General features: G+C 41.5%; 1 protein-coding gene across 1 annotated transcript; it reads right to left on the bottom strand.

Moving 5' to 3' along the window:
- Positions 1-3,559: 3,559 nt before the first annotated feature.
- On the bottom strand, positions 3,560-23,976 carry dtnbp1a (dystrobrevin binding protein 1a). Its single transcript, XM_030724725.1, has 10 exons — positions 23,840-23,976; positions 21,933-21,986; positions 19,898-19,948; positions 19,734-19,794; positions 15,699-15,831; positions 14,208-14,340; positions 13,633-13,655; positions 13,333-13,479; positions 7,188-7,316; positions 3,560-4,235 (listed from the first exon to the last, which is right to left on the bottom strand). The coding sequence occupies exons 1-10, from the start codon at positions 23,905-23,907 to the stop codon at positions 3,967-3,969; spliced, it is 1,068 nt and encodes a 355-aa protein (XP_030580585.1). The 5' UTR covers positions 23,908-23,976; the 3' UTR covers positions 3,560-3,966.
- Positions 23,977-27,169: the final 3,193 nt, after the last annotated feature.

Raw genomic sequence — 27,169 nt, 5'->3', positions numbered from 1 at the left:
GCAAAGACACTGATTAACCTTTACAATTCTCAAAGTGACAAACAATGCAAAGAGAAACAATCAGCAATTAATCAAGCCAAAAAAGCAATATGATGGTAAATGGACCTCTCCATATTGAAGGAAATGAGTTTCATGGTATATGTGTCCTCTTACCTTATGTACACTTAGAAATTTGTCTCACACAGGAAGAATAACATAACGATTAAAAATACAGAAGCTTATAATATTTTGTGTCATCATGAACTTTGTGTTCTGACTGTACAATGAGCCACACTGATGAAGACTACACAATGATAGAAATGGACACTTCGAGGTCACCCTGCTGTTGAAATTCTCTGTTTTCCACATTCTGTATTGTATAATGATGTAACCAAGACTGATAAGCTGTGACTACATGTCATCGCACAGGGGCATGGCATGCAGTCTGACCCAGATTCATCTGTAAACTGTTTGAAATGGTTTTATTAAATTTAATAATTGGACTCCTTATTCCGTCGTTTGTCATTCCTGTTGGATAAACAAACACGCAGAAACCTAAAGGCTTAAACAGCACACACTCATGTTATTTAAATTCCTTCAATATATAGCACTTTTCTACTCGAGCACTCAGTGTGCTTTGTACATGTCTTCGTTCACTTTTTCTAGCCCTAAGTGCTTTCTAGCTGACATTCACACTCAGATGAACACGAGAGAATAATTCAGGCTTCGGTATCTTGCCCAAAGATACTTTGGCATGCAGACATGAGCAGCCAGGTACTGAACCACCAACCTTCCAATTAGCAGCTGACTCGCACTGCCTTCTGGCCCTGTAATGTATTTTGCACTTGATTTCACAGGGAATGTTATAGGACATGAGGAGAGACGGGTCAACTTTAACTTTTTATGACTACAGAAATTACTGAAGAAAAGTGAAAGAAATTTTAATGAGTTTGGTGTTATTCAAATTAAACTTAGGCTATTCAGTTGAGGATTAGGTATGTTTGAGGAAAAACTGAGAACCACTGCATCAAGTCTGCAGTGGTTTCTGCCTGCACTGCCTCTACGAGTATTTGGATCTGCAGAAGTGAAGACCCCCTTTTCCCTGACCATATTATCTTGAAATGGGTGTAACATAATCTTTTAAGGCAGTTTGAAATGAGGTGTGTTGCAACAGTCTGTGGTGTGTGCATTATAGTTTCCACAGAAGGACTATAGGCCACACTTACAGCTTAGCCATTCACCCAATGCCATTACATGTGATGCAGTATTTTTGTATTGCTAAAGGGGTCAAAATGTATTCTAAGTTGTAATTTAACTTTGTGCTTTTATTATGTTGTATAAGCGCTTTGAGTGCTCAGACAGAGGAGAAAAGCGCTATTTAAGAACTAGTCCATTTACTTTCTGACCCTGCTGAAGGGTGAAGGCTAAAAATGCTATGTTGGTCACACTAGTAGTCCCTCAACATGAACTCTTGATACTTGATGGTGAGAAAACTAAAGGAGAAAAATAATCTGTGGTTACTTTCTTTCTAGAAGTTTTGCTGCACAGCAGACTGACAGCAACTGCCTATCAATTCAAATTCAACTCAAGATGACCCCCCCTCCCCGAGCCTGGTTCTGCTGGAGGTTTCTTCCTGTTAAAAGGGAGTTTTTCCTTCCCAAATACAAACACAGAGACAAACAGGGGGGGGCAGGTGTCTGAGGTCATGCAGCTGTTTTACCGGCGCTACCTTTAGCAGGAAAACAGAAAGAGATACACTGGGATAGGTAGGTTCAAAAAAATCATCTGGTACTGTGTTCATTATGAACACCTTATGAGGTTCCAAAAACACCTCAGCAAAGCAGCAGCACATTTAAAGCCTGGAGAGCACTAGGGTGGGTAGGGGAGGGGCTGCCAGCGGAGACGAGCAGGATGCTGTGATGGCCAATCAGCTTCCAGACCAGCAGGTCATGATGATGTTCATGATAAGATGGTACAGTCAGGCTTGGTTGCCAGGATACCAGTTCATACAGGTCACAACATGGGGCGGGGGGGTGGGGGTGAAGAGCATCTGTTTACAAACATCTCCAGGAGATGATTTAGACAGACAGCATCCAAGGCCGTCTGGGAGCCAAACTCCAAATACTGCAATTGTTTAGGTTCAGGCCGTCATAACTATTTGCTGACAGACTTACAGTTTTCTGGTGACGTCTCAGAAATCCAATCATCCAAATTTGGTTCTACTCCGCCACACAGAACAGACACTACTCCAGATGTAATCCACTTCGATTCAGCTCTACTGAGTCTGATTGAGTTTGTACTGTTTCTGCATCCCTCATAGGCAGCCTTACTAGGGCCTGAACAGCTGCCCAGGTCCAATTCAGGAAAATTTTGTCCTGTCTCTCTTCCCTCACCCCAGTGACCCCCCCTCCCTGAGCCTGGTTCTGCTGGAGGTTTCTTCCTGTTAAAGGGAGTTTTTCCTTCTCACTGTCACCAAGTGCTGCTCATAGGGGGATGTTTTGACTGTTGGGTTTTCTCTGTATTATTGTAGGGTCTTTACCTACAATATAAAGCACCTTGATGCGACTGCTGTGATTTGATGCTATATAAACTGAATTGAAAAGTAGGAGCAGAAAGGAAAAAACACAGCATGCACGCACACATATACAAAGAAATACACACAAAACAACAACCACACCAACAATAGATCATGCAGGAGAAGGACAGTGACCCACAGGTCATAAGTGGCGAACAGTCTCTGCTGTGGTAGGGTTGTCCTCAGGCACAAAGCTAAAATCTGTCCCCATCTAGTGGCCAGACATGTCCTGTGTGAAACCTAGAACTGAGAAATCTGATGTCTCAAGATTTCCTTAAATAGCAGCACACACAGTACATACCAGACTTCACATCATTCACTATGTAAAGTTTGTCTAAATGTTCTCATTTCCTTTTAAATATAACTTTACCCTTTTTTGACTGCTGTCCATTAAGTTCCAGATTACACTGTTTTATTACATTATCCACAAACTTGATCCAGTACCAGCTCACAGTGTACGGAGTGCTCTGATCTGTTCATCTCTCCCTGGATCATTTCCAACAGGCTTCCAGGTGTAGTAAGTCTGTCTTTGGCATCTGCTGGAGAATTGAGTTAACTGCTTGTGAATTCCCACAGCTAGCATCACCATTTTCTTCTCTCAGGCAGTGTAGATTATCCTCTGTCCCTATGACTGAGGAACATCTTAGTGCAGCATTAGTACCCCTTGGCCCAACCAAATGCACCTTTTCCCAGAACATTTTGGCTGTCAAGCTCGTGTCTCTCTGGAATCCTTTATTCTTAACATGAGTCTGAGCTTTCAGTCCTCGCTGGGAGATTTATTACTAGCCTGAAGTTGCTCACATATAATCTTGTCTAGAAGTTTTTGGTTTTGTAGCACTCTCAATGGCTGTCTGAAGAGTAACCACACCATCCTCAGATGTAATTAGTTTGGATTATAACACCTACTCAGCCTCACTAATTAACTAATTAAGTGTCCTTGCACACCTACAAAGACTGATACATCACAAAAGATTACAACATACAAACCACAAGTTAGTACCACAAAGTGATTTTTATTTACAGCTTCCTAGTTATCAGAACTTTGATAAACCAAACCAGATTTCACATTAACACATTAAATCTCACACTGCTGTGCTACAGACAGACCGGCAGACTGAGTGACAAATACAGTCTTGTTTGTCAAACACTGCATACAGCACACATGTTAAAGGATATGTTTTTTCTTTTTTTTTTCAAACAAACCAACAATCATTTGGGTTAGAATATATTTCTGATTGCATACATTGTAGTTAGAATCAATTTGTTTGTTTTCACAAGCTTGAAATTATGAAATAAACCAGACTGGTGATGTTCTTTGTCTTCAGAAAGAGTTGTATGCTAACATTTGAGATATTTTAAGAACTAGAAAAACCTCATGCAAGTTGAAAGCTCTGCAGTAACAGCTCCAAGATTCAGGCAGTTTCAGGGCCACAGTTGCTAGTGTGCAGGTCTCCTGAAGAGTCACTATCATCAGAGCCTCTGACTGTGCCAACATCATGCAGAACAACCAATGCCATATCTGGTTGAACATCCTCCTCGTCCGACTGCACCAGAGGCTCATCACTCTCCTGACTGGCCAGCTCTTCTTCTGCCTGCCAGAATGCACCCTTGTTGTGCAGCTGGTTATTTGTGGGAGGGGTTTGGTTCAAAGACTCAGAAGAGCAAGATGTGAGGTCTGGACCTATTAGAGAAGACAGCTCTTATTTCACTGAGTACCTAAAAAGCTTCACTTTCAGCAGACTAGCTGTAAGCCCACTCCTCTTCCCCTGCTCACTGGGTTGTTTTTACATGTAATGTCATAGATTTTTACACAGATCCTGATAGGATATATCTGATGTTTCTCCCCTGACACCAATATTTGATCCTTCTATAATTAATATCTCCTCTAGCGAGATGATTTGTATGTTAAAGTGAAGAAGTTGTTGCATTGGGGATAGAGTCTAGTGTCTAGCAGTCACAAACAGGTGACTAAACAAAACTACCAGGTGATATATATACACTCACGGGGATGAATGTCATGTTCTGGGCTTTTAATGATTTCTTGAACTGTTCCTTTTCCTGGCTGGAATGATTGTACAGCATATATCTGTAATGACTTAAATTCAAACTCATGCACCCATTTTTTTTTATTTTGTATTTTCTGTAAACCGCACAGAGTATAAATAATATACACATACAGTCTCAAATACATACAGTGAGGAAAATAAGTATTTGATATGCTGCCGAATCTAAAGAAAAATCCATAAAATCACATTGTATGATTTTGAAATAATTAGCAAAAGAATAAATACCTGTTTGAACTTGTTACCTATATAAAAGACACCTGGTCAATGACCTGCAGAGAGCTGGGACCACAGTCTCAAAGATGACCCTTAGTAACACACTATGCCATCATGGATTAAAATCCGGCAGGGTATGCAAGGTCCCCCTGCTCACGTCAGCAAATGTCCAGGCCCATTTGAAGTTCGCCAGTGACCATCTACATGATCCAGAAGAGGCATGGGAGAAGGTCACGTGATCAGATGAGACCAAAATAGAACTTCTGGTATCAACTCCACTCGCTGTGTTTGGAAGAAAAAGGAGGATGAGTACAACCCCCCGAGAACACCATCCCAACCGTGAAGCATGGAGGTGGACACATCAGACTTTTCTGCAAAGGGGACAGGACAACTGTACCGTACTGAAGGGAGGATGGATGGGGTCATGTATTGCGAGATTTTGGCCAACAACCTCCTTTCCTCGGTAAGAGCATTGAAGATGAGCCGTGGCTGAGTCTCCCAGCACGACAATGACCCAAAACACACAGCCAGGGCAACTAAAGAGTGGCTCCGTAAGAAGCATTTCAAGGTCCTGGAGTGGCCGAGCCAGTCTCCAGACCTGAACCCAACAGAAGATCTTTGGAGGGAGCTGAGACTCAATGTTGCCCAGCGACAGCCCTGAAACCTGAAAGATCTGGAGCAGATCTGTATGGAGGAGCGGGCCAAAATCCTGCTGCAGCGTAGGCAAACTTAGTCAAGAACTACAGGAAATGTCCGTAACTGCAAACAAAGATTTCTGTATCAAATATTAAGTTCTGGGTTTCTATTGTATCAATAAAATGCAAATTAATTATTTAAAAATCATACAATGTGATTTTCTGGTTTTTTTTTTTTTTTTTAGATTCTGTCTCTCACAGTTGAAGTGCACCTATGATAAAAATTACAGACCTCTCCATTCATTGTAGGAGGGAAAACCTAGAAAATCTGCAGTGTATCAAATACTTATTTTGCCCACTGTACATACACACCCACTAAGATTTGGTTAAATGTCCCTTAGCAAATTGTACCTTGACCAGATGTTTTATGCAGCAATCGAATGGAATAATTCTGGCTAGATATCTGACCACTGCTCTTTACATAATTGATAAAGTTCATTTAAATTACACCATTTTGCCAAGTATTCATTCATCCACCCAGAATTCCAATCTTCCAGTCACTTCCACAGGTGTATAAACCAGCACCCAGGCATGCAGACTGCTTCTACAAACATCAGTGAAAGAATGGGTCGCTCTCAGGAGCTCAGTGAGTTCCAGCATGGTACCGTGATAGGATGATACCTGTGCAACAAGTCCAGTCACTGCTGAATATTCCACAGTCAGCTGTTAGTGATATTATAACAAGGTGTCAACAGCAGCTCAGCCATGAAGTGGTAGCCCACGTAAAATCACAGAGTGGGGTCAGAGGATGCTGAGGGTCATAGTGCACAGAGGTCACCAACTTTCTGCAGAGTCAGTCACTACAGACCTCCAACCTTCATGTGACCTTCAGATCAGCTCAAGAACAGTGTGTGGAGAGCTTCATGGATGGGTTTCCATGGCAGCTGCATCCAAGCCTTACATCACCAAAGTGGGATCTAAAGCATCTGGGCTTTGGGCAGCTCAAATTTCAGTCAAGCTTTAAGACACTGATTGCTTCGTTCTTGGTCAGCATCCTCTCACTCCATGGCTATATGTAAAACTCACTTCACTTCGATGGTGCTGTTACAGCCGTTCACGACAAGCTTAAGCCCTAGTGGCTCCTTGGTTAGGATGTCCTGGAACAAACCATTTCCTCATCATCCGAGGGTGACAGTTTGGGTCTTCTTCTAGACCTTGTTTAGAAACAGCTCCAAGAGACCTTCTCAATTTGTGTAACTCTACAACTATTCTTCTTAGATCTTCACTGAGTTCCATATATACAGCTACATACACACACACACCCCCGAGCCTGTATGTACACTATTAATCTTGTGGTGTTTAGAGAAAATCCAAAATAATTTCAAATTCTTGCTTTTTTTTTTTCTTTTTCTTTTAAAGATAAAGATGTCTGCTGCGCAATCATGCCAGCCTGGAAAAAGAACAGTTCAAATGCATCATTAAAAGCTCTAAATTACCATGACACTCATGCCCATGATGTAAACTTCTGACCACAACTGTATATGACCTCAGTGGAACCTTAAATAAATGCATACATATAAATGCATAAATAAATTTACTAACCTGATTTTGTTTTGTACTTTCAAGCTGTCAGAATAATTAATATAGCTTTGTACTCTATGACAACATAAACTTGTCTTGAGTTTTCTTAAGGTTGTACAGTAAGTAAGTTGAGGTTACCTGAAGTCAGCGATGATCCAGTATTGATTTCATCACCACTGGAGTTCAGGAAGTCATCCAAAGCCTCTTGGTCTGATATGTTAGTTACTGTCATCTGATCCAGAGAGCATATATCAGCACCTGGTGGCGCTGCAGAAGTACACATACCCAGTTACCACATTTACTAAACTTTAAATACGATTAACAGTTAACAATAGCCTTGTTAAACTTTCGTCACATACTATATGTGGCAAGTGGTGGCATGCTGCATTCCTTCCCACCCCAAATCATACAACCTATCATTTAAAATATTTAATTTTGATCCATTCAGCATTCATTTTATTTATATAAAATACGATGAGGGGGGACTGCAGACATTCATGTGGACCAATGCGTTCTCATGCTTCTTGTATGAAATTAATAATTGATTAGTCCCATCTGTTTTCACAGGTAAGTATAACTGAGTATCATCTGCATAGCAATGAAAACATTGCTGTTTTCTCTACTGACATTGCTTAAGCAAAGCATGTAAATGTAGAGAGACTCCCAATTTGCATGCACAAATTAGAATGTATCAGACAGACACTACTGATTCTACCAGTGTGGTTTTATGTCATCCAGACACTGACTGGAGACTTTGAAAAGCTGTTTACAATGTTTTGTTGTTTTCTTGATTTTTGCTATGTTTCAAAGCATAGCAAAAGCACACAAGCACTAGGAATCAATAAGTTCTATAAATGTTCCCCTAGTAAATGAATATTTATGTCAGTGATAATAGTTTAAGTCATAAGATTATCTGTGGTCTTGTTTTCCTTGTTTTCCTCCTGCCTGGCAGGTCCATATTCAATCCTTTGTCTAGTATATCTGCTATCCATCCTTCAAACCATCTCAGCCTGGGCATGAAAGACAAGTTCTGCTGGAATTCAGATTAAAATCTCTTTTTGGGAATCTTACATTGACACAAAGTTGTGGGCTGCCACATAGAACCACTAATCTTTCAATCTTTGCTGTTTTTGTCACAACACTATTTCACCAATGGCTTTTAACCTGCGGAAATTCAAGTTCAGTGGAGGCACCTCCGCTGCTAGGCTCAAAGCCTCAAACTCGAGAGATTCCCCACCCGGAGGTAGCGCTAGCATTCCTGAAGGTAGTGACCAGATTGATACTGCGGACCTGAAGATGGAAATCCTCACATCATTAAAAGCAGAAATCGATACGCTGCTCAGGTCTGAATTGAAGGCCGCACTGACCGAAGACTTTGAGAATATTAAAACCCAGCTACAGGCAGTGAAAATGGAGTTAATTAAAAATACCACGACAATGAGACAATGAAAACCACCGTATCTCAAATGGAATATGGGTTATCATCATGCTCCAATTATGTTGATGATGCCGCTGATAATAAAAGTGGGGAAACTCGAAGCAGAGGTCAGCAACTTACGGGAGGAGTGCACTGATATAGAAGGAAGAATGTGACACTCCAATGTCCGAATACTGAATGTTCTGGAGACCCCCGGTTCGTGCACCCCAGCAGCTGCTTCCAAACTACTGAAGGAAGTGTTAAAAATGGATCAAGATATTCTGGTTCGACAGATCCCATAGAGAACTACAACAGAGAAGCCAAGACAGAAAAACCCCGTGTAATAGTGGCAAAACTCCATTATTAACAAGATGCAAAAGTCCTGCTTCGCGCCAGAGAACAGAGGCAGCTTCGGTTTAAAAGGAATGCCATCTCCATATTCCCAGATTACCCTCCAAGTGTCGTGAAGGCCAGATCCGCTTTTGGCAAGGTGAGACGACTGCTCCATGGACAAGACGGTGTTAAATATGGTCTTCTTTATCCTGCGGTGTTTCAGATCACACACATTGGTACTGAGAAACGATTCCAAGATTCAGAAGATGCCATGAAAACTTAAAAGCTTAGCTCTACATTTGAATGAAGTTGATGCTTTTATAGAGCCACAATGTTCTAGACCGCCTAAGATGGACATAAGGAAAGCAGCGATTAGTGTGAAATTAAAGCTGCACCTTGCCTGATTTGTAACAGACATAAATAATTTGATTGATCAGAATACTAAAGTGATTTTACTATTGACATGACTATTTGACATGCTAAAGTTACAATAACTGGTGAATGGACTAGTTTTTATATAGCACTTTTCTGCTCTGTCTGAGCACTCAGAGTGCTTATACCACACGTTTACATTTACCCATTCATTCTAACATTTACACACATTCAGACTCCAACGCTTGCAACTTGGGGTTAAGGATCTTGCCCAAGGATGCATTGGCATGCAGCCTGGAACTGCCAGGAATCAAACTGTCAACCTTCAGATCAGTAGGTGACCTGCTCAACCTCCTGAGCTACAGCCACCCCAATAGAAACTACCTCTTCTTTTTAGTTAAAAAAAAAAAAAAAAAAAGAGTTTGAAATATTTCACCTGCCGGTCTTTGGAACCCAACAAAGAATTACGTTTTATATACAGCAGAGTTTGTTAATACTAGTGAACCTTCCCATAAGCGCTTAAATGTGCAGTAATTGTTGCTAAGGGTTGGGGATTCACCCTGCTCGGACAGGTAAGGGTGGGGGATTTTTTTCTTCTTTTTCTTCTTGCATCAAAGCCAGAACAAACAGACTCAAGAACAGTTTCTTCACCAGAGCAATCACCACCCTGAACTCTCACACTCACCCACTGTAACTGTGCAGCACCCACGTCTCTGTGCAATATTATATCATTCATACTGAACAATATCTAACATTCCTCTATTGTGGAATATCCAGTATTCATTCACTAGTGCAATATTCATCATCTTCATTATTATATGTATACACATATTTACTTTTCTTACAATGTACAGATGCACCAATGTATGTATATATTTTTATACATTCTATTTTTTGTATATTTTACACATTGTTTATTTCTGTATATCTCTTGATTATATTGATCATACTAGATTATAATATTTTTATAATATTTTTATTTTAGAGAGTTTGATTTTCTGTTACATGGCACTGAACAGGAGTGGCCCTCCAATCTCATTGTACATCCTGTATAATGACAATAAAGGCATTCTATTCTATTCTTCCCTTCTCTTCTGTGCGTTCATGCTATCATTTTGGGTCCTTACTACACCTTGGAAACCAAGAATATGAACAGATTAATTTCACTACAAAATTTTCTCTATCCTAAATACGGCTGCAACTAAAAAAGCCTCTCAAATAGACCAACTGGATGTGATGTAACCTTGAAAAGCTGGAATGTAAAGTCCTTGAACCACCCTGTCAAAAGGAAAAAGGTAATGACCCCTTTCAATAAAATTAAAGTGGGGATTGATTTCTTCAGGAAACACTTCTCCAAACCTTTGACCCCTTTAGACTCAGGGGAGGGTGGGTTAGACTGTCATACCACTCCAATTTCCACTCCAAATCTAGAGGCGTGGCAATCCTTATCAACAAGAGCGTTCCATTTATTATGTCATGTCATGCAGCCTGGAGTAGCCAGGAATCGAACCAACCTTCCAATCAGTAGGTGACCTGCTCTACCTCCTGAGCTATATATAGCTATATAATGACACTTGCTGTCACCCCATCAAATGACCTATTCAAACTGCGACTAACACTTCAAACAGAGTTCAACCTACTATCAACAAGGCACATTGAAAATCTAATTAATAAATCCCAAAGCAAAATGTATGAAGGTGATGAAAAGGCAGTGAAGATTCTTGCTCATCAGCTACATCAGAAAGCTGTGGACAGAATAATACCTGAGATAACTAAACAAATAGATCAGTCAAAGATCAGCTCATGCTTCCACAGATTTTACTGTATTACAGTGAATATCTTAGTGACTACAGTTTATTCGACTCTTTTTTTAAGAAAATAAATTGCCCCACAATTGATGACACCCTCGCATCCAATTTAGACAGACCATATTCTGTAGAGGAGGTTACTATTGCAATCAAATCCATGCAGGCTGGAAACTGTCCGGGACCTGATGGGTTCCCCAGTGAATTAAAAAAAAACAAAAAACTGCTAATTTATTCACAGAGTCACATGCCACGGTTCTCTTCCCTTAACCATGTGACAAGCGATTATCTATCTTATCCCTAAAAAAGATAAATGTTTTAGATTGCAGCTCATTTCGTCCCCTTTCACTTCTGAACCTAGACAGTAAAATCCTCTCCAAAATGCTAGCCCACCGTTTAGAAGAGGATTTGCCTTCAATTATAGCAGATAACCAGACAAGCTTTATTAAAGCTCAACACTCCTTTTTTAACATTAGATGTCTATTGAATATACTTTATGGTCCCACGCCACCAGATATCCCAGAAATATTGGTATCACTGGATGCTGAGAAGGCATTAGAAAAGGTGGAGTGGGATTATTTCTTCTACACCCTCACAAAATTTGGCTTTGGTAATGGACTTATATCATGGATCAAGGTCCTGTACGCCTCCTCCTTGGCAGCTGTTCAGACAAACAATAATCTCTCCTCATACTGGTACTCATACAGGTAAAAGTGGCACCTGACAGGGTTGCCTCCTGTCCCCTATCCTATTTGCTATTGCGATCGAGCCTCTGGTGTTGGCGCTGCGTGGTGAAGTAGTATAAGTATAAAAATTCAGCAAGATATCGGGGTACAAAATTAAACTACAAAATTGTGAAATTATGTCAGTAAATACAGCAGCTAAAATGCTTGGTTTTGGTTTATTTCCCCTAAAAATAAGTCCACAAAAAAATTTAAATACTTGGGAATTTGGATAACACATTCCTTCAAAGATATATTTAAAGCAAAATTTTCGTTACAATTAAATAATCTCAAACAGGATATGGAACGTTGGGTTTTACTCCCGCTGTCATTGGGAGGTAGAATCGATACAATTAAAATGAACGTCCTACCAAAATTTCTGTACATTTTTCAATGTGTCCCTCTGTTTTTCTCTAGGTCCTTTTTCACACCATGGACAAACTAATATCAGGATTCATTTGGAATAAGAAAAATCCTCGAATACATAAAGTTCCTTTGATCAGGCGACTCGGCGCTAATATGCTACGTCTTAACCAGCTGTTTGCGACTAGTAAGAGCAGGGAATCGGCGCTTCAGTGGCGATCGCATGGCGTTAAATGCTTAACTAAGACAGCTGGGTCAGTTTAAGTAATGGTTTAATTACAGCCACCTTGAAGGTCTGTGGTACACAGCCAACTAATAAAGACTGATTGATCATTTTTAAGATTGAAGCATCAATAAATGGAAAGACTTCTTTGAACAGTCTAGTAGGAATGGGATCTAACAAACATGTTGCTGGTTTGGAGGAAGTAACTATTGAAGTTAACTCTGAAAGATCAACTGGAGCCAAAGAGTCTAAACAAATACCAGCAGTGCTGAAAGCAGCCGAACATGAAGATAAATCTTTGAGATGGTTATGAATAATTTTTTCTCTAATGTCTAAAATTTTATTTGTTAAGAAATCCATGAAGTCACTACTAGTTAACGTGAAAGGAATACTCGGCTCTACAGAGCTCTGACTCTTTGTCAGCCTGGCTACAGTGCTGAAAACAAACCTGGGGTTGTTCTTATTTTCTTCAATTAATGATGAATAGTAAGATGTCCTAGCTTTAAGGAGGGCTTTTTTATAGAGCAACAAACTCTTTTTCCAGGCTAAATGAGCATCTTCTAATTTAGTGAGACACCATTCCCTCTCCAGCTTTCAGATTATCTGCTTTAAGCTGTCAAGTGCAGGAATGACCGTTTGCTAATTGCAGCAACAGCAGAGTTCCAAAAGTGAAGTGGAGAAACCCTCAGCCCGACGCGAGGGCGCCTCCGCAAGGCACAGCGCCTGGTGATCACCCGCTAAGCTAGAACACTGTTACGGACCTAACCGTACTGTTTAAGAACACTGCACATTTTGAGCAGATTTTAGTCTATAAATGATCAGTTTAAGATCACTGTAACATGCTGACAAAAATAGAACAATGTTATGTTAAAGACGTTTTTATTTAAGTACTTATTACTTTGCAAAAGTGCTTTTACATGTCTAGTCTTTTGAAATTTAACCCACCAATTTTTTTTTTACATCACCACAGTTCCTTTTCATAAAATTAAACACATTACTGTCAAAATGATTATGACTATATCCATGGTTTTAATGGCTAGGAGCTTACCTCTATGCTGTAGGTATCCAGTGGACAGATATTGTTCCACATCTTGGTTAAAGGCTTCTTCATAGACTTTCTGCTGCTCTCTTAGTTTTTGCTGCATAATCTGCTCCATCTCTGCTACCTTCTGAGCGTGCTCAGAATTCAGTTCCTCTACAAAACAGGAAGACACAACTCAAGCAACAGTATCAGCAAATAAGCAAATTGGCATTTTACGTGATCACCAAGTTTACCATTGTTTAGAATGACACATACTGCCTTAAGTGTATTTGGATGAGTTGTTAAGATGGATATATAGCAACTCACCTTCCAGCAACTCCACCTCCCTCCTGTTTAAAGACAGGTATTAGACAGATCCACATTAATAACAGTCCCCATTAGCTCATTCTGACAGTATGATGTGAAGCTCATTTTTCTTTTTTAAGTTTCATTAGTTCAATCAAATTGTGACAGAATAAAAATATACTCCCATGAACCTAAAATATTTTTAAATAATGCCTAACATTTCTACATCTGCATAACTAATCTGTCCATTTTTGATGGTTATAATATGCTTACACGTGACTGTGACTACATAAACTCAACTATTCTCAAAATCAGTTTTAATGCACTGATGAAATACAGCTCACATAAGAAGCGTAAAACTGCAACAACTTTGAGCTGTACAATAACTTTGTACAAGTAAAATGTAATCACAATTACGGTCAAATACTGTGTGCAACATGCAAGCAATAATGACAGAAATCTGACAGGAACTAGGGGCAGCTTTAAGTCTCTTACATTGTTTTATATTAATTTGCAGATACATAGTTCAAACTACTCGATCACCGACTGCAATCACTCACATTTAAGTTATTCATTAAGAAACAAAAGTTTGATACCTTTTCTTTTTCTTTAGTGTTTCTAGTTGGCTGATGTGTTGTTGTTTGACTGCCTGTTGCTCACACTGAAAACACAGAGTCTCCAGGTATACCAGTCTGCTCTCCATTTCCTCAAAGTCACCTTCCAAATGAGCTAGAAACAAACACAAAGCCATGGATTTCTGCAGCTTTTTTCCATTTTGTTCAAGAAATATTGCCCAAAAAATAAATACTGAAAGAAAGAAAGTTCTATTATCATTGTTGATCAGATAATCTCCATTACTATTAATATGAACAGTGCAGGATCAACTGTCTGAAAATGTGAAAGCATACAGTGTATCACAAAAGTGAGTACACCCCTCACCTTTCTGCAGATATGTAAGTATATCTTTTCATGGGACAACACTGACAAAATGACACTGTGACACAATGAAAAGTAGTCTGTGTGCAGCTTATATAACAGTGTCAATTTATTCTTCCCTCAAAATAACTCAATATACAGCCATTAATGTCTAAACCAGCAGCAACAACAGTGAGTACACCCCTAAGAGACTACACCTGTAAATGTCCAAACTGAGCACTGCTCGTCATTTCCCCTCCAAAATGTCATGTGACTCGTTAGTGTTACCAGGTCTCAGGTGTGCACAGGGAGCAGGTGTGTTCAGTTTTGTAGTGCAGCTCTCACACTCTCTCATACTGCTCACTGAAAGTTCAAACATGGCAAAGAACTCTGTGAGGATCTTAAAGACGAATTGTTGCTCTGCATGAAGACTGTTATATAAGCTGCACACAGACTACTGCTCATTCACCTTTGGGAGGGATTAGAGACTGTGAGCCAGGCCTTCTCTCCAACATCAGTGTTTCATAGATGTGCTTCCAGAAGCACATCTATGAAATTCCCATCAACACTCCTAAACCTGTGGAAAGCCTTCCCAGAAGAGCTGAAGCTGTTATAGCTGCAGAGGGTGGGCCCACATCATATTAAAGCCTCTGGATTAAAGATGGATGTTACTCAGGTTCATGTGTGTGAAGGCAGACGAGTGAATACTTTGGGCAGTTTAGTGTATATTCACAAGGATAATAATTTATATTAAAAGGTCCAATTCAATAAAATTTTATTTATATAGTGCCAAGTCCCAACAGTCTCCTCGAGGCACTTTATATGTGTGATAACCCTACAATGAATGGTCCTTGCAATAAAAATAATAAGGTGCTCATAATACAAGCTTTTTAAAGTGTGTTAATAAGACTACATATGCCTTTAACATATTGTTATCACCTTTACAAAGCTTTCCTTTTGTTGCTTGAGTCAGGTCAACTATTTAATATTTTTACTATTATTTACTATAACTGGTTTTTAGCAGGTACCAGACCATGGTATAAAGTGGGACTCAATATGGAAACTTAAGGTTTGGTGTTCCATCCTTCTGAACACTGAGGCTTATGGACCAATGTTGTAGGCATCACTGACTGTGGTGCTGACCAGCTTTACTACATAGACATAATAGATACCTATATTAGCAGTGATAACATCAAGATCGTTGATAAAGGCTGGCAAGCTTTGCAGTTGTTCATGTAGTTGTGTTAGTGCTGTCCTTTTTCTTTCCCAGTGTGCTGAGAGCATCACTATGTCACCATCCAGTGCCTGAAACACACAGGGGTACGAAGGTAAGTAGAGTACTTACTATTGACTCATCACTCATCAGCATTTATTGCACTTAAAGAATAGTGAATACTTTTCTACAATCTCTTGAAAATAAAATACAGAAAATATATAAATTGCAACATAAATAAATACATATAAATAATCACAAATAAATAAATAAAATCAAAAGGTTATGCCAGTTATCAGGACTAATACTAGTAGGAAGAAATAGGACCAAATTTTGTAGACCAGTGGTTCCCAACATGTGGCCAACCCACTTAAAAACCGTGCTAGGTTCATCAGCACCCTGGAGTTTTGTGAGGACTACTGACAGGTTCCTCCAGTTTACTGATGTAGCCAAGCATCTGACCATTTTTAGGAGATCACAGGGATTATGGCAGTTTACCAAGATGCCGTAAGGACTCCGTGGTGCTTTAGCTACTTTCCAGAGGATGATAAACAAGGTGTTGTCAGGTACAACATCAAGATTCTTTGTCTCCCTGAAATTAGTCTCAGTTTAAAAAGAAGAGGGTACCCCTGCACAATAAAACAGAGCAAAAACACCACTAAAATTCCAATAAATACAATAAAACAGCACAGATTAATTCTGTGCTGCTTACCTGGATTTTTTTTTTTTTACAGCAGTATCTGTCAAGAATATCTGACTGAGCTGAGGAGCTCCTGTTGAAGACCAAGTAAACACCCACAGAAACGTTCCTTAGGAACGCATAAGACTCAGTTACATTCCATTACTTTCTGTTAAGTCTGTGGAGGCCATCAGTCCAATGAATTGGTGCCATCATTTCATTATGATTTTCCATCTCAGGTCAGTATCTCGGTCTGACCTCACAAGCACCTCAAAGAAAAAGACTGCGTGGGGAGAGCACAAAGAAAAAGCCTTTCAAGCCCTGACGAAGGCACTCTGCCAGGATCCTGTGATGTAGAGTTTACCATCCAGACTGTGGGGATTGGTCACGTTCTTCTGTAGGGACAGGTGAAAAGGCCATTGGCCTACATTTCCAGACAGTTGTTTCCAAGAGACCAGGTGAAAAAGAAGGCCATAAAATGGTTCACATCATATCAACAGCTTCAAGTACAGCTTAGTGGGAAAAGCGCTCACTTTAAACAGGCCCTAAGGCACTCCAGTGACTGAAATCCATAAAGCATACAAACTCGCATCAGTAGATGGTTTCTCTCTCTTCAGCCCATCACAGTGGTGATGCATTTAAAAAATATGGAACATAAGGATGTGTGTGCGTGGCACCAGGACACCCTAGGTCGCAGGTTGATTTTGTAAGCGTATCATCAGATCTGCAGCTGGATGTTCTGGACACTCGGTTGAAGAGAGGAGCTGTTCACCTGTTCACCACCTGGTGGGGAGTTGGATCAGGTGGGGGATTGGGTGTGGTACAGAGCTGGTGTGCCTAAACGGGTAGTGAAGGTGCACTGGGAATGCCTGGCAGGGGCTCCAGTCTGCAATTCCCACTTCCAGTGGAACTCTGACAGCATTCCGAGGGAGGTTGAGGACACTGAGTCTGAAAAGACCATATTCCACATTAGCAGTAACGGGTATAGGGTTAGCATTGGATGCCCCATTCCGGTGATGGCCAGCCTGTATGTTTCTAGTGCTTTCTAGTTTTTGTACACACCATATTTTGACATATTTATTAGTAAACACATCAGAGATTAAATAATGGATGTATGTTAAATATTTTACATTTTTACCCCAAGTTACCTAAAATGCTCTTGCCGGCATTTATCTAGTGAGTGTGGACCATAAGATCACGGTTTACTTCATGAAGCAGCCACAACTGCTTACTCTGGAGGAGGTCGTAAAACTTTGTGGAAAGAGTCGAGTCAGAGAAGCTCACTTCTGTCCGATGGCAGCGATACTGAGGTGAGTGGGTGAGGATTTCCAGGACTTCTTTCAGTAACTGCTGCCATTTCAAGTTTAAGTATCTCGGGGTCTCGTTCACAAGCGAGGTGAGAAGGAAGTGGGAGATGGACAGATGGACTGCGGCTGTGGCTGCAATGATGTGGACGATGCACCGGTCCTTTGTGGTGAAGAGAGAGCTGAGCATAAAAACAAAGCTGTCCGATCTACGCTCCTCACCTACAGTCATGAGTGACCAAAAGAATGAGACTGAGGATACAAGTGGCATAAATGAGCTTTCTCCGAAGGTTGGCTGGCCTCTCCCATAGGGATAGGTCTAAGAGTCATCCAAGAGGGGCTCAGAGCACAGCTGCTACTCCTCCACACTGAAAGGAGCCAGTTGAGGTTGTTTGGACATCTGACTTAGGATGCCTACTGAGTGAGGTATTGCAGGCATACCCTACCAGGAGGAGGACCCAGGACATGCTGGAGAGATTCTCTCTCGGCTGGCCTGGGAGTGCCTCGGTGTTCCCCCAGATACGCTGGGGAGAGGGAGGTCTGGGCTTCTCTGCTTAGGCTGCTGCCCCTGGACCCGGATCAGCAGAAGATGATGGATGGAAAACCAATTGACCCGTAATCAACGAGGCAAAGGGGTGTTTATTATGAGGGGCTGGTCAATATAAACACAAAGAATACAAGAATGGCCACTTTATTTTTAGGAGCTAGTGAGTTCCCTGACATTGTCTCAAAAATACTGTGAGCCAGGAGATGCATCTATGGTATGAATATGAAGCTCCAAGGTCATTTGGTTTGAGTTATGTTCACAAAGTTGAAAATTGGCTGCCCATTTGGCCTGCAGGGTGGTGGCAATACCCCATCAGCCATGGGTTACCCTTCTGGTGAGTTCCTAATGTCCACAACTTAACTTTAAAACCCAAAAGCAGCATCTATCTCATGCGTGTCAACGACACTCTCGGACTTGCATGAACAACGGTCCCACAATGCACTGATGTTACAATCCCGAGCTCTACACACCTGATATTCTGACATGCAAGCAACTCTCAGAGTTACAGCACTAGGGCTGGTCGGTATACTGATTCACACCAAAATCCGGTTTGTATTTTCATTATATGAATTTTTCATACAACAAATAACCTAAATGATCTCTGGAATGTGTGAGATGGTGCTCCGAAAGCGTTTCAATGGAGACTCATTTTACTGCGGCACCAAAACTCCACAGGTGTGCTTGCTTGAGCATGTGCACAAAAGTTTGGAGGCAAGAATGGCTGCCAGCGACAGCTGTTAAAGCAAAGCAACTGTACAGGTTACTGAAGGTGACCGAGAGGAATTACTACCAAAAGAGAGGAGGGGAGGTTCTTCAGATATAAAAAAGGTCAGACGTGAACCAAACAACGATATACTGCAAATGCTGTAGAGCACAAGTGGTAGACGGAGGTGGTGTCACTAGCAATTTGCTTTAGCCGAAAACACGTGTTAGAGTAAGAGGAATATCTCATGCTAATATCCGATTCTACAACCTCCACATCCACAGCTACATCTGCACGACAAGTACAGATAAGTCAGACATCCATTCAAGACACGTTCACCAAAGGGACTGCACATGATACAATTCTGATCATTTAATTTAATTACTGCCACCCCGTTAGCAAAGGTGTCGTGCTTTTACCTGTCTGGACATGAAAGAAAAGACACTACAGTCTAGATGAATATAAATGGGCTATTTAAAGCATATCAACTGCAGTAACTGTTCCAAGAACACTCTTGCATGGAGAAAAAATATAATACCATGAAACCGTTATGATTAAAAAAAAAACATGATATGAAAATGTTGTCATACTGCACATACACAGTTAAAATAATTATAATAATTTAAAAATTATCTAGTCAATACCAGGTCTTGAAATTAGTTAAATAAAACTGTGGACTTGATTATTTTGTTCGGTCGGTCACAGACTGAAGATGTGAAAGTACGTCTGTAAGAAGGCAGACACGGAGAAACGCCTCATACCTCTGCAGCCTGAGCACAGTCCTTCGTTCTTTTATGGAGCAGAAACCAACCGTCCTCATACCTACAAAGAACAATTTTAAGAGCCTCAACACTGTTATACTATCAAAACTCAGTGTGTGTGTGTGTGTGTGTGTGTGTGTGTGTGTGTGTGACAGACTGCAGACCTGTTCAGGATTTCCAGTCCAGCACTGAACTGAGGAAGGTGTTCTTCAAATCTGGACAAACAGAAGAATGGTGCAGTGTTTCAGCAGCAGCTACATCAGGACTCAGTGCCACCTCTGCAGGGTTAGCCTGTTCTGCTAACACTTTCAGCAGAAAGGCCACAGCACGGATTGCATTACATGCAGAGACAAAGTCAAAGATTCCCAAGGAATCTTAAGCCTTTTTCAGGCACAGGATAAGTGGCACAGTGGTGTACTGTCTACGTACTGCCTTGCAGCAAAAGGGTTTCTGGTTCAAATCTACTGGTTGGCTTGGGCCTCTCTCTGTGGAGTTGGTTTCTGCCCGTGGCTCAGTATAGACTGATACCTTATTCAAACACTGAGTACATCTCCACATCTCATCTCTTTTGTCGTATGTACAGAACATCTGTTGTACTTCAGCATTGCTGCACACATTTATACACATTACATTACTTGTACAAAGTATTTGCCCACTTCCTGGTTTCTTAGTATTTTTGCATGTACCTACATGTTTCAGACAGACACATTTTATAATAAGAAATATAGTTCATAAATGACGTTGTCATTTATTGAGTGAAAAACACGAGTTATCCGAGCCTACCTGCCTTCTGTGAAAACCTAACTGCCCCCGTAAACCTGATAACGGGCTGTGCGTCCCTTGGCAGCAAGAACAGCAATCAAGATTTTAACAATAACTTAGGTCACTGTGGGGGGAGTTTGGCCCACTCTTCTGTCCACAATTGTTTGAATTCAGCCTCACTGGAGGGTTTGAGCGTGAACGGCCTGTTTAAGGATATGCCAAACCATTTCAATCAGATTTAAGTCTGCCCTTTGATTAGGACACTCCAAAACCTTCAGAGGTGGACTTCAGATCACTGTCCTGCTTCATAACCCGAGTGAGCTTCAGGGCAGTTAGCTGGACGTGCTCCTTCAGGATTTTCATGGTTCCATCACTTAAAGCAAGTCTTTCAGGTCCTGAAGCAGCAAAGCAGCCCCAGACCATCACACTACCACCTTCACGTCTGACTGATGGTGTGCTGTTCTTTTAATGAAACCCTGTGTTAGTCTATGCAGAGGTAACGGGACTCAAACCTTCCAAAAAGTTCAGCTTCGATCTCGTCAGTCCACAGAACATTTTCTTGGAGATCATCAACATGTTTTCTGGCTAATGTGAGATGAGTTTTTGTGTTCTTGTTGGTCAGCAGCAGTTTTCACCCTGGAGCTCTTCCAGTTTTTCCCAGTTTCTCTCTGATTGTTGAATCGTGAACTTTCATGGAGGCAAGTGAGGCCTGCAGCTCTTCAGATGTTTCTCTGGGTTCTTCTCTGACCTCCTGGATGAGTCATCGATGCGCTCTTGCAGTAATTTTGGTAGGTCGGACGCTCCTGGGAAGGTTTTCTTCATTTGTGGATAATCGTGCTCATCGTGGGTCGCTGCAGGCTCACAGCCTGACCCTTTCCAGAAAGACGTCAGTGACTTCATTTCTCACCTGTGCTTGACTCTCCTTAGATCGTGGCATGATGTGTTGCTTTTTGAGATCCTTTGTTGTCACACAGTTTCTATTTAAACATTTTCTAGATTCAGCAGCTCTGGTAGCCATGGCTCAAGACTGAACTTAATATAAAATGTGCTTAATTACATTTAATTCATAACAATGGAGCCAAATACTTTTTCACACTGGGCCATTAGGTTTGGGTAGCTAATAAATGACATCATTTAAAAGCTGTATTTTGTATTTATTCAGTATATCTTTGTCTAATATTAAAACTTGTTTGATGATCTGAAACATGTGTGACAAATATGCACTGCCAAAATGTAACCAGATGTTCTTTGTTCCACCCCCAACAACTCCAGAGGTTTTAATCAACATCCGTTCATAATTTTACGAGTGATCCTGCTAACAGAAACATAACCTCCCTCCAGCTATCAGCGGGCAGTTCATTAATGATTAATAATTAAGATTTTAATTAACTGCAGAGCCACCTGTTTCCCCAAAAAGAAATAAACGCACACTCTCACCTGGGTCTCCTCTTCATTTTGGTGTTTCGTGATTTGTCTCCAAGAGTCTTAAAACTGGAGGGAGAAAAGAAAAGGGAAGTGTTGGAGAGCTCGAGTCAAAATCCACAATGTGAATGAGACCAAAGGATGCTGAATGCAGACGCAGCAAAGCTGTGCGCCTGGGCAAAACAGAGTTAACCCAGAGTTACTCTCAATGCCGTCACCAGAGTGGCTGCAAATGCTAAATGACTGGTTCTTATTTAGTGCTTTTCTACTCTGAGCACTCGACGCGCTTCATACAACACACCTCGTTCACACACATTTGTACTCCAACAGTTACATCGGAGCGCAACTTGGGGTTCAGCATCTTGAGCAGCCAGGAATCAAACAAGCAACCACCATCCTGACTAGCAGGTCACCTCCTCTACCTCCTGAGCCACAGCCACTCTGTGTGTCAATGTTAGACAGCCCTTAAATATAGAATGTGTGTGTCAATGACACAAAGCACTGAGTGTTCATTTAGAGTGGACAAGATTTATATAGAACCAGTCATTTCTTCTCACAGACAAGCTAATTCTCCAAGATTAAAAAAACAGGAACACAGGAAATAGAAAAAATCCAAAGACCTGACAAAGTCCCATCAGAAGTGGAAAGGTGGCTGCCAGGAACCCTTTCTTTAAAATGGGAAACAAACCAACCAACAGAACCAGTTCTCGTGTAATATGGACAAGAACTGCACAGAAAATCAGATCCAGCAGGCCTCATGGAGGGATGAATTCAGATTTTTGGTTCAAATGTGCACAGGGAGGTCAGGAGAGACCGCCGGCTCTGTCATGGTTTGGGGCTGCATTTCAGCCAGTGGCCATCTTGACAATATTGATGGAATTATGACCACAGAAAAGTACCATCAGGTTCCAGTCCACCATGCAAAGCATCTCACAAACACTCTGCCAATGCAGTAAAAGCGCACCTGGATAGAAAAACACACAATGGAACAGCATCAGTGATGGATCGGCCTCCCGGAGCTCAGCGTTCCTGTGTGGGATCATCCTGACAGACAACAGAACCAAAGGCAGAAACATCCAAAGAAGAGCTTTGACTGTCCTTCAGGAAGCCTGGAGAACCGTTCCTGAAGACTGCTGAAGGATCTGACAGGAAGCTGCTCAGAGGCTTCAGGCTGTGCTGAAGAGCAAAGGAGGTCACACCAAACACTGACTGTAAAGCTTGTTAGAACCTCAGCACAGGCTCGGTACACACCATGACGGCACGTATCAGTCTGCAAGTGTGACACTGGATAGTTGGTTAGTGATGGTTGTGCCAATTCGAGGCAGGCTCAGATGCACAGTGGATTTACCATGTGCTTGCTGTAAGTAGCTGTTACTGGAGCTTTATAAAAACTACAGTGTTATCTGTAACACAGCTGTGACTGCTGGTTCACCTCGCAAACAGTCACTGAAGGAAACCCACAGTGTGACCTTAGTGCAGCACACTGAAGATCATCTGAGTTAGCTTCGAGCCTCCACAGCTCAGGCACCGTGTGTGCGGCCTGGAGTGACAGCAGGATATAACTTACGGGAACTCCGTCTGTCTGGTTACCAAACTAATACATAATCAGAACCGAGAGGCTGGGGGGAGGGGGTCATCACATGATTATCAGCTGACAGCAACAACCTGAACAGCTGGAGTCGCACTAAGTGGCACAATAAGAAAGAAAGCCGTGCGGTGTCCTAAAGACGGAACAAACGCATCTGACACGATGCTGCGAACAAGCACCGCGTCAGGTTCAGTCACCGCTGCTCTCCATGCAGCTCCGACTCTTTCCTCATTGCTAGCAGTAAGTGTACCTGCTATGCTACATGTTAGCAAGACCCAATTCATTAAATGTGAGGGAGGCGGAGCACAGCCAGCGTTAGCTAAAGCAGACCGACCCCGTTGTGAAATCCTGCTGGACGATGTGAAGCTTTTCCCTGAAGTTTTCAAACATGATTCCGCTCATAGGAAACTGCGAGCTGTGTTCGCCTTCTTCTTTTCCTCCTCCTTCATGTTTATTAACAGTTGGCAAACAACGAAATGTTGCATTACTGCCACCCACTGGTAGGGAGTGTGACTGTCTCTAAAAAGAAAACATCCCATCACATGACTGAGCATGGCCTGAAAGCTTTCACTGAGCGGAGCTTTTGGACCTTCATATTTCTGACAGTGTGACGTGCTCTGTGGTTTCCTGTTCTCCACTGCAGTCACATTTCTTTGAGCTGTTTCCCTCTTATGAATAATAATAATGTGAGTCCAAATCTGAATCATAATATGGCCCGTTGTATTGCTCCTGTTTTCCTTTGACTAGTGTCCTCTGTATGCCTGTACTGTATGTGAGTTGCTCCTCTTTTCCATCAAGGTAAAGTCCACAGTGACTGACGTTAAACGATCTGTTTAAGTTATGTCACCTTCTGAGTCCCAGTTCATCCAAAGCTCTTCGTTTATCTTCTTTTTCCCATCGAGGTTTTAGTACGGCTCGTGTTGATGGTTCTGCCCTGTACCTGAGTGACAGCTGTCCTCTTTAATGCTGTAGTTGGGATTGTTTTACATGCAGCTGTGCAGTCTTATAGATACAACTTTTGAAGAGTTGTATCTGTAGCTGAACCATATCTAGACATAGACTCACCCTGATCAGCTGAGTGTGTATGACCCTCAAAGAAGTCCCGTCTGCTCCTTAATCACTTCCAGCTAAACATCTGACTACATTTAATGTTCTTTGAAATCATAATCTATGCACTCATTACATCACAACTGGATTACTGTAACTCTCTTTATTATGGGGTTTCCCAGTCATCCCTGTCCCGTCTTCAGCTGGTGCAAAACACAGCTGCTCGTCTTTTGACCCCCCCTTACCTCTCTGAGCTCCTACATGTGCACTCGCCCTCCCGGTCGCTCAGGTCCGCTGATCAGCTGCTCCTGGATGAGGACACAAGGAAAGCTCAGAGGGGACAGAGCTTTAGCTGTGGCAGCACCTAGCTGTGGAATTCACTCCCACTCCATATTAGACAGACTTCTTCACTGTCCACTTTAAGTCACTTCTTAAAACCCCCTTTTTTCATTGGCAACTGTCTGAGAGTTTACTTTTATTGACTTTTACTCATTTGTTTACTTATCAATTCTAATTATGTTTAATGTTTTTAATGCTTTCATATTTTATTGTGTTTTAATGTTAAGCACTTTGGTCAGCACTTGCTGTTTTTAAAGTGCTATATAAATACATTTGGCTTGGCTTCTCCCATATTGATGAAGAGAACTTCATTGGCTCCCTGTTAAATCTAGAATAGAATTTAAAATCCTTCTCCTCACCTACAAGGTCTTGAATAATCAGGCACCATCTTATCTCAAAGACCTCATAGTCCCATATCACCCCAAGAGAGCACTTCGCTCTCAGACTGCTGGCTTACTTGTGGTTCCTCGGATACTTAAGAGTAGAATGGGAGGCAGAGCCTTCAGCTTTCAGGCCCCTCTTCTGTGGAACCAGCTTCCAGCTTGGATTCAGGAGACAGACACCCTCTCTATTTTTAAGATTAGGCTTAAAGTTATGCTGCTATAGGCCTAGGCTGCTGGGGGGTTTCCCATAATGCACTGTTTCTTTTCATTCACCTTATTTACTCTGTTTATACTCCACTCTGCATTTAATCATTAGATATTATTCATCTCTGGCTCTCTTCCACAGCATGCCCCCCCTCAGCAGATGACTGCCCCTCCCTGAGCCTGGTTCTGCTGTTAAAGGGAGTTTTTCCTTCCCAATGTCGGGGGTCATTTTGATTTTTGGAGTTTAATCTGTATTATTGTAGGTTTACAATATAAAGTGACTTACGATGACTCTTTGATGCTATAATTAAAATGAATTAAATAACTGTTTCTCATGCACATCAGCAAATGTTCATTATTGCTATACTGGCTTGAACTTAAATGTTAGCGATGCCTCTGGATGAGGGCAGTGACATATAATCATGGCACACAGGTCATCAAAAGTCTTACTCTGTCCTAAGACAGTCCTCAACGCGGCATTCACCTGAAGCAGGCAGTGTGGTGTAGAAAGCAGCTCGTGGCACACCAGAGCAGACGTGTCACTGCTTTAATATCTCAAAGATTATTTAGTGGCCCAGAGACAGAGCTGGGTCCTGCCCATTGTGAGTCTCACGTGCCCTCCCCACCAGCTTAATTAGTACATTCTCAGGTTGTTCTGCTTCAGGAATACCTTTCTTCCCCATAAACACCACCGCGGCAGCTTCCCACTGCTGAACTGTGAGAATGTCATGATTATCCTCTTTAGTCACCTGGAGGCACTTTATATTATAAGGTAAAGACCCTACAGTAATTACAGCTACCAGCCCAATCATGCCAGTTACACTGTGCTCTAACTGGCTGCTCCAAACAACCCCAAACTAATATGTGTGCTGCATTACAATGTCATGGTAAATACAGTTTCTTGTGATACAAATTATGAGCAAATTACTATGGAAAATCTTACTAGTATATTAGAGTTGTGTAACCATTTGCAGAATTTTTTTTCTCTATAGTAACACTGAATGTGTGGAGCGTGACTTTAGGTCACTGGGTCGACCAGGTGACCCATGTGTTTTAGGGCTAATGGAGAAGCCTGGGTTCAAATCTGCCCTAAGGCCAGTGGCTGTGGGTATCCCCCTGGTCTGTCCTATCACAGAGGCTAAAAAGCCCAAAGCATAGTGCCAGTGTCATTATTCATTACTTAAATTCAGGGTCAGGGTCTAACTAACTGATGTGCATGGGATGCTGTGTAAAATGTAAACATGATCTGCAAATAATTTAAAGCATGTCCCTGAACTGACAGTGCAAAGACAGAGGCAGGTGTCACTGTGTCACATCACTTCTCATCTCTGCACCTGAGAGCGACTGTTGTAATGTGCTGAACGCTGACAGGTCTGGACTGCAAGAAGGAACCTTCAGCACACACTTTTTTTATACATTTATTCATTCATTTCCAAATGACAGTAAGATCGTTAGCAAACAAGTAGAAACTAAGCAGAAAAAAGCAAACCAATCCAGCAAATCTGCATCCCAGTGAACAAACTGAGCCCTGCATGGTTTACAACAGTTATTCAGACTTTAGTTACATCCAAATCTTCTACAAAGTTAATAAAAGAGCCCCCCTACACACACACACACACACACACACACTCACACACACAGCTTACAGTCTTTTGTTCCCCTTTTTAAAAAATTGTTGCTGAACTCAAGCT

This window comes from Archocentrus centrarchus, unplaced genomic scaffold (assembly GCF_007364275.1).
Source record: "Archocentrus centrarchus isolate MPI-CPG fArcCen1 unplaced genomic scaffold, fArcCen1 scaffold_40_ctg1, whole genome shotgun sequence".
Taxonomy (NCBI): domain Eukaryota; kingdom Metazoa; phylum Chordata; class Actinopteri; order Cichliformes; family Cichlidae; genus Archocentrus; species Archocentrus centrarchus.
This window is presented reverse-complemented; position numbering and strand designations above follow the sequence as displayed.

Bases quoted from the DNA above. Each gene is read 5' to 3' on its own strand.
- dtnbp1a (XM_030724725.1), bottom strand. From the start codon at position 23,907: ATGAGCGGAATCATGTTTGAAAACTTCAGGGAAAAGCTTCACATCGTC. The intron at 21,987-23,839 runs GTCGGTCTGCTT...TTCTCCCTCCAG, and splicing joins CAGCAGGATTTCACAACGGG to TTTTAAGACTCTTGGAGACA. The intron at 13,656-14,207 runs GTATCAAACTTT...GTCTTTAAACAG, and splicing joins ACACTAAAGAAAAAGAAAAG to GAGGGAGGTGGAGTTGCTGG.